Below are 12,116 nucleotides of genomic sequence, written 5' to 3'. Positions count from 1 at the left end.
AGGTCAAAACAATTGATGCCAACCCAATTTATAGTTATTAGTGGTCAGGATAAATCAATGCCATGTGCCTTTTCATGTCTTTTATGGTGATTTCACCAGGATAATTAATGCCTTTTTCACGATCGCGTGTCTAAATCAGCCTTTTTTTTGCCGTTTTCCTAAAAGGTCGTGATATTTTTTTTATTTGTACCGTGATTACAATGCCGTTTTCTATGTTAACACATTAATATTAATGTTATTATTAACATGTTAACATAGTATAACTTACAAGAAAACTTTCACTACCGGGGCGAAACCCGGGGCGCCACCATCGGTCATTCATTCGTTCGTGCCGCTGCCCGCTGGTTCAGTCTTCTCCAAGATCTATTTAAGAAATAACTGCAGATGTTGGAAAAATCGAAGGTAGACAAAAAGTGCTGGAGAAACTCAGCGGGTGAGGCAGCATCTATGGAGAGAAGAAATAGGTGACGTTTCGGGTCAAGACTCATCTTCAGACTGATGGGGGACGGCAGGAAAAAGAAAGGAAGAGGTGGAGACCAGAAGGAGAGCTGGGGAGGGGGAGGGTGAGGAGGGAATAGACAAGGGCTATCTAAAATTAGCGAAGTCAACGTTGATACCGCTGGGGTGTAGACTACCCAAACGAAATACCCAAGCTTGGTTCCTCACTACATTTACTGCTGGCTCCAGTCGCAAATCTGAGTTCGAGTGAATTGTGCAAGGCATTCATTTATGTTAGAATTCCACTGTGGAAATTGGAAAACAAATCTCAGAGGTTTTTTAGAGAAATACACAGAGGAACATATACCAAACGAGTCATCATTATGGAAAAACTATGTTGACAGCAACGTCAACATTGTTGTGCATAAAATTAGAGATGAAGTTGCAAGCAACAAAATATGGATCCTAATAGGCGAGACAAATATGAGAGAGTGATTTTAGCTAATAAAGATCTTGAAGAAATGCAAAACAGCTAAAGTTCTCAGAGGTAGTTGTAATGCACAAGATATCGACATGAATATAGAGTCGGTAACTTGTTTCGGGTATGCACCAGTGATCTCAGCTGGGGTAGAAAGAAGTTTTTTTACAACTGAAGAATATTCTGTCTGATAGACAACACAGTTTAACACCAGATAATTTGAAAGAAATGCGAGTAATTATGTACAACCAGGCAACTTTGGTAATTTAATGCAGTATACCTTTATATTATTATTTTTAACCATATTTTGCTGGTGGAAATAAATGCTTTATGCCTTTTTTTGGTCAATAAAAGCCTTTTTGTGCCTTTTTTGTAATTTTTTTAATGCATTTTTTAGTGCGTAAACAACCTGGCTCTAGTTATTAGGATAGATGACTTAATTTACACACTATCTTACTGTCAGAGAGGATCTTTGTAATTTATCGCATGATGGGTTGTTGCATTAGTAATGTTGTCATTTATTGTCCATACTCAATTATTCTTTAATTTAGGAGGCAGTTAAGACTCAACAATATTAATGGGTCCAGGGCCACATTTAGGACAGTCCAGGTGAGAATGACAGGTCTGGCATTCATTCACTGAAGGACATAATTCACTGAAGGACTTTAGTGAAACATTTTTTACGAATGTCTTGTGGGTTTATACCTTCTGCTATTTAAAATATCAGGTTTTATTTAATTATTCCAATTTAAATTCTCTAGCTACCAAAATTAGATTGGATTTAAACTCGGGTGCCTGGAATAATGGTTAAATAGGGTAACTAGTTTTGTAACCTACCCCCCAGAATGGTAGGAAGGCAGGGACACATTTTTGGAAGGAATTCTCGAACTCTGGATTCCAGCAGCTCAAGAAATATCTGCCAGTGGGGATGTGGTTACATAAAGGGATGATCCAGAGTTCAAAATTTGGGGGAAACCTCATGGATGTGGAAAAAGAGAAGGGATAATTTTAAGGAAAAGGAAGACATGTTCAAGCTAAGCTTCCACGTATGTCCAGCTACCTGGTTTGATAACAAGCTCAATATAAACTGGGCTTCGAACAAAAGTAGCAAACATTTGGTTTGGGATACTTTCATGTTGGGATAAAGAAATTAATATTTAGTTTTGATTTAAATACATTCCAATGAAAAACAGAACAAAAAAAAGCATTATAGAATACGTTATTATAACTTTCTAACATTTTCCTAAAGCACATTATAAAAATATTAATTACTTTTAACCAAAAGCAAATATCATTGAATTACGTTCTATTATTTGTAGATAAACAAATACTCGCACTCTAAGAATTCAATTTTTCTTGTTTTAATAATATCATGTTTTTTAGAATGAATGGCTGCGATAGAGAGAAGCTTTGATTTAATATCTTATCGAAAGCCAGCATCTTGGAAATGCAGAGTTACCCTTGGTTCTTAGGGGTGGCGCGGTGGCGCAGCCCTTAGAGTTGCTGCCTCACAACGCTAGAGACTCGGGCTCGTTTCTGATTATGAATACTGTGTGGAGTTTGCACTTTTTCCCCGTGACCGAGTGGGTTTTCCCTGGGTGTTCCGGTTTTCTACCACAGTCCAAAGACATGCGGGTTTGTAGGTTAAATGGCTTTGGTAAAGATTGTAAATTATCCCTAGTGTGTAGGATAGTTCATGTGTATGGGGATCGCTGGTTGGCACAGACTCGGTGGGCTGAGGAGCCTGCTTCCGTGCTGTATCTCTAAACTAAACTAAACTTAAGAGTTGTATCAGTGTAGATTCCACAACTCCCATGGACTTATCCCGAAGGTGAACCTTACATAAAAAATAAGGTTTTTGTTTATTTCAAGGATTTTAGTGGGGCGCTGATCGCTGCTACTACATCATTTTCCTATCTTTGGCTTGTCAGGAATTAGGTGCCCCTGGAATCATAGTGTCATACAGCAGGGAAACAGGCACTTTGGCCCAACATGCCCACGCTGACTGTGATACTGCATCTACACTTGTCCTACCTGCCTGTAATTTCCTCTAAACCTTTCCTATCCACATACCTGTCCGAATATCTTTCAAATGTTTTTATAGTACCTCTTTTAACCACATCCCCAGGCCGTGTATTCTTTATATCCACCACCTTCTGCCAGCATGTTTTTTTCACAAATATCTGGTCGTCTGTGAAACAACCTCACAGTTCGATTAAACCTCAATCGAAGTTTGATTGATTCACAAACCTCAGTTTGATTACTACCACAAACCTCAGTTTGATTACTACCCCAAACCTCAGTTTGATTACTACCACAACAATTCAGTTAATAAACCTGTAATTTTAAATAAGGAAATTGACTAAGCAATGATGGATTGTTAGATTGTTATAACAACTCATCTGCGTCTCATACCAGGTATCTATTTGAGTTCAGACCCACTTACATGGTTGACTCTTATTTGATCTAACAAGCCACAAAGTCCACAGCCAACTGGAGATGAACAATAACTACAGGTCTTGCCTCGGGTGCCCAGATCTCATAAAATAAATGAAAGAAGAATCCGTAACTCCGATTGCGCACAAACATTTTCAGCCACTGAATGGCCTCCGTCTATGTCATGAAGAAGTAAGGAGGCAATCTGGCTGGTGTATTACCAATGATACCCTCAGACATCCAGGGTTAACTTGCTTCTGAACATTCATGATCAGATGTGTCATCTTGAAGTAACCCTGTCCCAAGATCAACTCGCTTATCTCTCCCTTTCCTGCAAGAGGAAGGAGTTACAAGCTCACAATGAAATAACTAAAAAAGTGTGGTCTTGGGCATGCACCACGAAAGCAACAGACATCTGGAACTCCTGATGCCATCTTGAACTGCACAACCAAGTACATTCTCTGTAGAAAGGGACTGCAGATGCCGGTTGACACCAAAGATAGACACAAAATGCTGGAGTAATTCAGCGGGACAGGCAGCATCTTTGGAGAGAAGGGTCTGAAGAAGGGTCACAACCCAAAACGTCACCCGTTCCTTCTACCCAGAAATGCTGCCTGTCCTACTACAGCATTTTGTGTCTATCTTAAGTACATTCTCTGACCTGTCGCTGTTTCAACTAATGTTTTTTATTTCAGACTCTTAGCATTTGCAATTTTTGTGGGGATTTTCAATGAATGATCTAATATCAGAGTGCATTGTTACCGTCCTCCCGAGCTCAGGATAAATTAATACTAAAACTGTTCACGTTATTATTTTACCAGAGAAAGTTGCAGATTTGCAACAACACTTGTCTCCCTTCCTTCAAGGCAATCATGGTAGAAACAAGAAGTGAGATAAAAGCCACATAGATGCTTGGAATCTGTAAAGAAAACAGGAACCACATTGCCGGAGAAGCTCAGCAGGTCAGTCAGGTCAAAGCAGGGAAGCTGACATATGCACCTTATCACAGCTGCAATCAGTGTAATCGATCCCTTTATGCACAGACATGTGTTCTTTCAATCCGTGTCTCTTACAGTTGATAAGAACATAAGAAATAGCAAGAAAAGCCGACATGGCCCCTTGAACCCGCTCAGTCATTCATTAAGGTAGTGACTGATCAGATTAGGGGTCTCAGGTTTCCTGTCTTATCCCTCCTAAAGATCTGTCATCTCTGTTTCTCCATCAGTTGGGAGTTGGATACTCCATCTATGGAATGATAGTGGACTCAGGCTCTTTTGATCTTCATGTTGCCCATTCCAAATACTAGTTAACATTGGATGTTGGCATTTGCTCTGGTCCTTGTGTGTGACTTTGACAAAGAATCCTGGAGCCCAATGTTACTCAATGACAGGACGGCACATGTTGAAAGTTTACTTCCAGCAACTCTTTCTTATTTTTGCTGCAAATCCACTTGACAGCTATATTCCGGAGCTTGCATTTGAGCACGAGGAAGCCCTGCTGTTCCTGACCCAGGAGTTGTGCACTTGAACTTTGTACAATTAGAGTAATGTGTAGTTCATTGTATACAGTGGTACACATTTGCATTTAAAAGAAAGTACAATAAAATGGTCTGGTGTTCCTTTGTATCAGTATTGCTTCAAGCAAGACTACCATGAAAGGATCTAGGACGAGGATAATTGCAAAATTAAAAAAAGGATTTTAAAATACCCAATAATTTAAATCTATAGGAAGGACTTCTATTTTCCTTGAATGGAATTCTTTTCTCCATGGCATTTTTGCAGTGCCCTTTCAAAGATTTGTCAAACAGTGGCAGACATTGGAGGGTTACAGCGAGTGTAAGGATAGCCTGAAAAATTATTTGTGAAGAAAGCAAAAGTAATTTATATCTGTTATATATTTTTTTGTCCATAGCTTTTCCGACCCTAAGTGCCTCCAATATAAATAGCTGTTGCCCGCTTCAATAAAGATCCTGAATTGCCCAAAGTGGTTGGCATCTTTGGGCATGTCTGGGACTTGCTGACAATGTTTTTATATTCACTTCCCTGGTAACATCAATCTTACCGGAAGCCAATTGATGGTTCTCTGCTTTGGCACAATGGCACAGTGGCGCAGCAATGAAACTCCTGCCTCACAGCGCCAGCGATCCGGGTTCGATCCTGACTATGGGTGCTGTTTGTGTAGAGTTTGTTTGTTCTCCCTATGACCATGTGGGTTTACTCCGGGTGCTCCGGCTTCCTCGCACATTCCAAAGATGTAGCTTAGTTATCTCTGTAAATTGCTCCTAGTGTGTATGATGCAAAAGTGGGATAACATAGAACTAGTGTGATCGGTTGGTCGGAGTAACGGGGCAGTTTCTAAATTCTAAAATTGCCCCATCAAACAAAATAAGATTCAGAGGTAACCTTGGAAGTTATTCTTCAAAAATGTTAACTACATGGATTTGACAGAAGGTGCCTAATCTATATATATATATAAAACTCAAATCCGTCCGCCTGCAGTACGGATCCCTTCCTGCCTTTTGATTCGTTGACGGCTGCTCCTTCCTCAGCTTCCAACACACTTCGAAACAATGTTGCAAGACAGGAACACTGAACTTTTCACTGCTGCAGCAGGCAGGGATTTTTTTTTAAAGAGGCAGGGCAGTGGTGGAATCTTACTTTTGAGAACGGCTTCAGTTCCATTGGACGAGACGGGTGCATGGTGGAATATTGGGTTGGGGGATCACACCATTGGGGGAGCAGACCCAACGGGTCTGCACTTGGTCTAGTATCTTTTAAAACAAAAGCAAACAAAGTGCCATTTCAGTAAAAAAAAATGTAATGAGACATTGGGCGGCAGGCATATTTCAAGAAAAGTGACTCAGTTGTTTGAGCCCTGTACCATTCAAATTCAGAAACATGGGCACAAGGCTCTGGGGAACACTGATCGTAAGAATCTTTCAACATGATGAGAAGAGACAACCCGGAGGCAGAGGAAGAGTATGCTCTTCAAATACTCTCCAGAGAAATCATTGCATACGTAACCAGGAACTGTGTTTCTGTTGTTGAATTTGAGAACCCAGTTTGGGGAAAAAAAATGGAAATGCTGCTTTCATCAATTTTGAATAATTCTGGCAATGTTTCATCCATGCAACGTTTGTCTTTAACCCTGCCTTTCTCCAGCTAATATGCTCATTGTTTCAGCACACTTTTATTTCAGGAAACCCTTGGCCATTGTAGTGAATACTTTGCATTTTGTTTTAAATATCAGAGGGCTGCTCCTGCAGGAAAATGACCGGTTCACAGAAGCACTACATTACTATAAATTGGCCATTGGTAGTAGACCCACGCTGGCATGTAAGTACCCGTCTAACTTTGTGGAAAACATTAAATAGGTTTTATTTTTGCTTTTCAAAATAGCTAATTAGTCATACTTTTTTTTCCATTGAAAGTAAAGCACCGTTATCCAGATTTGGGGTACTATTTTAAAACAAACCAAATGTGAGTTGGTCAATGATCATTATGTTGAACCAATTAAAGTGTCATGTATGGTAATTTATGGCCATTTCTCTTTGCCATAATAGTGATGAAAACTTGATTTCACAACAGTGATGAAAGACTGATTACACCCAATTAGCAAAATATGTTTTTTTGTTGCCAATTATTTTATTTATTTAAAAATAGTGCTGGTTCATTGATGTTTGATTCTTCCATATGTTTCTGCTCAAAACTACAGACTGAAGTTAAAATGACAAGGATCGGCATAAACCACTCCTAATTGGATAGCTCTATTTATTTTGAGATATACATTTCATCTGATATTGCAATGGCATTGTGCAAATTGTGCACCAATGTTTAGTTTAGTTTAGTTCAGAGCTACAGCTTGGAAACAGGCCCTTCGGCCCACTGAGTCTATACTGACCAGCGATCCCCGTACACTATCCTACACACTAGGGGTAATTAACATTTTTTTCCGAAGCCAATTACCCTACAAACCTGTACGTCTTTGTAGTGTGGGAGTAAACTGGAGCACCTGGAGATAACCCATACAGCAACGAGGAGAACGTACAAACTCTGTACAGACAGCAACCATTGTCAGCATTGAACCCGGGTCTCTGGCGCTGTTAGGCAGCAACTCTGCCGCTGCGCCACCATGCTGCCAACGTTTGTTGCCTTAAAATAGAAGGGCATGGATTTACCCTGCACATCAATTGCAATAAGTTCCTGGTTTAACCATAGATAGAAGAGAGCCATGAATTTCCATGGAAAGATGATAAATGCATTTGGTTGAATCCAGGCAAAGTTACTTCCAACCTTTCTGTCCTGGGCCTCCTCCATGGCCCACTGAGTAAGGACCACTGTAAATTGGAGGAGCAGCACCTCATATTTCGCTTGGGCAGTTTATACCCCAGCTGTATGAACATTGACCTCCAATTTCAGGTAGTCCTCACTGTCTCCTCCCCTTATGTGGGATCACAGTTCTCCCTCAGCCCTCTGGGTCCTCCTTTTCCTTTCTTCTTCCCCCTTCCCCCCCAATCTAAATCAGCCTGAAGAAGGATATCGGCCCGAAACGTTGCCTATTTCCTTCGCTCCATAGATGCTGCTGCACCCGCTGAGTTTCTCCAGCACTTTTGTCTACCTTCGATTTTCCAGCATCTGCAGTTCCTTCTTAAGCAGCTACGTACCCACAGTGTTTGGGAAATACTGATCTGCAAATATAAATATGTAAGCGAATAAAATGCACATGATTTTGCAGAAACATGTTTTATGTAAGAGTTGTTAGCCACTTCAAATGACATTCTTGCAACTCTCTACCATTACATACCAGTTGTTGAATTGAAACAAATGATTGCTTAAACAATGGGACCATTTAACTTTGTGTTTGATACACACATTAACTTGATGGTAGTCCACAGCATTTTTTTCAATGGTTGACTATAGACATTTTAGATGACTGTGACAAAAGATATTGGAATATATGGAGAAAGGGATCATATCCCTTGTGTTTAATTAATATTTATGGAAATTGTTTATTCTTTCTTCTTTTTTTTTTTTTTTGCAGCTGCCTATTTGAACACTGGGATTATTTTAATGAACCAGGGCCGGTTAGAAGAGGCAAAGAGAACCTTTGTTATATGTGCTGACATTTCAGATGAAAACCTCAAAGATCCTCACACTCACAGGAGTTCAGTAACGAGCTGCTTATACAACTTAGGCAAGCTTCTGCATGAACAAGGCCAACATGAGGTAGGAGCAGAGTAAGATGCACAACTGTAACTGAAAGTGTGCAAGATTTATTGCAACTTGAGTGGTCAAGTCATTGGAGCCTATCCAGGCATTAAAGTAGATCGTTACCAGAACTTTGTTGGCGCTTTAAATGTATGGCATATGCCAAGTAAAATATATGTCTTCTTGAGTGTCTACTGCTATTCATGTAGTCCTACATGATGCCCACAACAGCAAATGGCTTGCATATTTCACAAGCTGAAAGGCATTTTCTTCACTTGCTTTGCAATGGCGGAACAAGTGTACAACATCATGAGAGCCTGATGCACAGAGGCTCTTGCCCAGAGCAGGGGAATCGAAAACATGAGAGGAGAGGTTTAAGGTTTTTATCGAGTCCACACACAAGATTAGAGGTTTTTCAGCCAGAGCTGAACACACTTCTCGGCATCTGTATACAATGGTGTCTGTCTTGTCGCTTCTTATGCTTCTTGTGTGTGATGGCGGAAAGATTGGTGGAAACAGGGCCGCGACGTCAACGCTCTTTCCTTGGCCCCAGGTTTAAAGTGGATGGGGGGGGAAAGATTTTATAGGAATCTGAGTGGTAACCTTTTCACACAAAGGGTGGTGGGCGAGTGGAACAAACTGCCGGAGGAGGTAGTTGTGGTAGGGCTATTGCAACGTTTAAGAAGCAATTAGACGGGTACATGGATAGGACAGGTTTAGAAGGACATGGGCCAAATGTAGGCAAGTTGGACTCAAGTAGATGGGACATGCTGGTCGGTGGGGCCAAGTTGGGCGAAGGGCAGTTTCGACACTTAATGACTATGACGAGGTGGAAAAATACAGATAATGGATCACAGGTGATGAGTCATTAAAGTGAATGGAGTGCAGTTAGGAAGGATGAGTTGGCAAGGATCTGTTGGGTAGGGGTGACAGGGAGCTCACGGATAGGGTTGGGACATGGGGAAAGGTTTGATCATGATTGGTTGCTGGTGGGAGGTGTAGTTATGGCTGTGATGAACTCGCATAACAGGGGTAGCGAGTTGCTGTAGGGTGGGGGTGGGTGTAGTGGGATCACAGTTGCGGTGGTGACTAGAGGCGTTGAGGAAGAGCTGACATCAGGGATCTCTTTTACTTAAAGTGAACCCACCTGAAACTGGTGTACAGTGCCAGTCTCCATGGATTTTTCAATTAAATTGTAACAAAATAGAATAACGTGATCACTTACCCCACAGCCAACAATGGACCATTGTGGGCTCCACCTTTCCTTGATTATCGGTGCTTTCTGCATATCTCTCATTCATCTGTTCTATGCAACGTCTCTCGTTTCCATTTCCCCTGACTCTCAGTCTGAAGAAGGGTCTCAACCTGAAACGTCACCTATTCCTTTTCTCCAGAGACGCTGCCTGACCCTGCTCTGTTACTCCAACTTTTTGTGCCTATCTTCGGTTTAAACCAGCATCTGCAGTTCCTTCCTACACAAATGTAAACCTGCCTCTGCTAGTGATGGTTTGCTGGGTCTGCAGACACATTCATCTGAGCACTGAGATGGTGTTGTACACCATCTGTCAAATCTGGCTCTCTGCCCCTCTCTGCATTGGAATGTCACCTCTAGCATGCTCTTAAAAGGAAAACCACAGTCATCCTCCGATTTGGATTATCAATGGCATTTTTGTCTTAGAGATTCAATCATGCAGCACATTTCAATGTTGCACAATGAAGTGAAATTCCGCAGGCATTGTCCACTCCAATTCTTAACTTCATATACCTAGCTTGCTTCTGCAGTCTGCCAACCTTTGCCTAGCAACATTACAACTATTGGAAACAAATCATTCTTTTGAAAAAGGCCAAATGAGGGAGTAGGTTCAATGGATGCCCATCGCTTTACCCTTTGTCATTCATTCATTCATTCTATTTTTCCTTCATTGTCACTGCATGTAAATCTTGAAGTACCGAGCAAATAAAATGTGGTGAGTCCGTTAACCAGAAGCTCAGCAGCCTTTGACGAAGCCTGCTCATTGTTCCCTTCTTGTGGACAGTTACGGACAGGCAACATGTGCTCATCTTGTTCATGGCAATGGTGTTCCTTTAATGAAGGATAATAAATGAAGTATGGTTATCTTTGGTAGCTACTGGAGTTTAGTTTAGTTTAGAGATACAGCGTGGAAACAGGGCCTTTCGGCCCACCGGATCTGCACCGACCAGCGATCCCCGTACATTAGCGCTATCTTACTACCCACCAGGAACAATTTTTACATTAACCAAGCCAATTAACCTACATACCTGTACGTCTTTGGAGTGTGAGAGGAAACCGAAGATCTCGGTGAAAACCCACGCAGATCACGGGGAGAAAGTACAAACTCTGTACAGACAGCACCCATTGTCAGGATCGAACCCAAGTCTCCGGCGCTGCATTCGCTGTAAGGCAGCAACTCTACCGCTGCGCTACTGTGCTGCCCGTTATTATTATTAAAGAAAGTATGAAAGGTTTATTGGACTGAGGCATAAAAGACATTCACTTCCATCAGAGATAAATGGTATCCACGAGAAACCTAGTGAAACACCTCCTGTTTTCTGAGCAAAGTTAAATATTCTATTTTTTGAACTGGAGTGAGTTGAAAGTGCACAGCAAAATTCATGGCAGAGGTTGGAATACATACTGGAGCATGTCAGCTGGAGGGGGAACCACAGGCCAGCTGTTAATGGATGTCACTGATCTTTGTTGAAAATGCAAGGGATGAAATATTGGATCTGGCCGCTTACTTTTTCTGTGGTTCAGAGGTCATCCTCTCTGTAGATAGAAAACAAAGATATGTCATGAGCAAATGAAGATTGTGTTAATCTGGTGAGGATCTTAAAATAGTTAGCATTATCGTTGATTTGATGGTAAGAGAATGAGTTTAGTTTAGTTTATGAATACAGCACTGATGCAGGCCCTTCATCCACTGAGTCCACGTCGACCACAGGTCACCCCGTACGCTAACACTATCCGACACACATTATGGACAATTCCTACAATTTACAATTCTTACTGAAGCTAATTAACCTACAAAACTGTACGTCTTTGGAGTGTGGGAGGAAAATGGAGCACTGGGGAAAAAAAACACGTAGTCACAGGGAGAACGTACAAATCAGTACAGAGAGCACCCCGGTCTCTGGTGCAGTAAGGCAGCAACTCTACCACTGCGCCACCATGGCACCCCTTGTGAGTTCCTCATGTGTTTTGGGTAACCAGTCAACTTAGAATGAAGATGCTCCAAATACTTATGAAATCACAAAAGATAGAAAGGTAGATAACTATGTACTAAAACTCAACATAACATACATAATCATTTCCCCACATTATTTAAGAAAATGAATGGATTAAATACTTTTACTGGACATTGACTGGGCTTTTAGTTACAAATTGTGTAAGATGAAAGGTTCATAGTTGATGGATTAACTTGCCTTGCATGACCTTGAAGTCATCATAGAATTAGCATGGAATGCCATTTGGCCGAGTGAAGGAACAAGGAACTGCAGATGCTGGTTAATACACAAAAAGACACAAACTGCTGGAG

At 41.2% G+C, this 12,116-nt stretch overlaps 1 protein-coding gene across 2 annotated transcripts in view; it reads left to right on the top strand.

Moving 5' to 3' along the window:
- LOC129706449 (protein O-mannosyl-transferase TMTC2-like) overlaps positions 1-12,116 on the top strand; it is a 172,698-nt gene that overhangs the window by 107,891 nt on the left and 52,691 nt on the right. For both annotated transcript variants that reach the window (XM_055650758.1, XM_055650759.1), the window contains 2 exons: positions 6,602-6,687; positions 8,393-8,577. In XM_055650758.1, coding sequence (XP_055506733.1) covers positions 6,602-6,687; positions 8,393-8,577 — 271 coding nt within the window. The remainder of the gene's footprint in view (positions 1-6,601; positions 6,688-8,392; positions 8,578-12,116) is intronic.

Source organism: Leucoraja erinacea, chromosome 19, assembly GCF_028641065.1.
Source record: "Leucoraja erinacea ecotype New England chromosome 19, Leri_hhj_1, whole genome shotgun sequence".
Taxonomy (NCBI): Eukaryota; Metazoa; Chordata; class Chondrichthyes; order Rajiformes; family Rajidae; genus Leucoraja; species Leucoraja erinaceus.
Note: the sequence above shows the minus strand (reverse complement) of the source record. Positions and strands in the feature narration are given on the sequence as shown.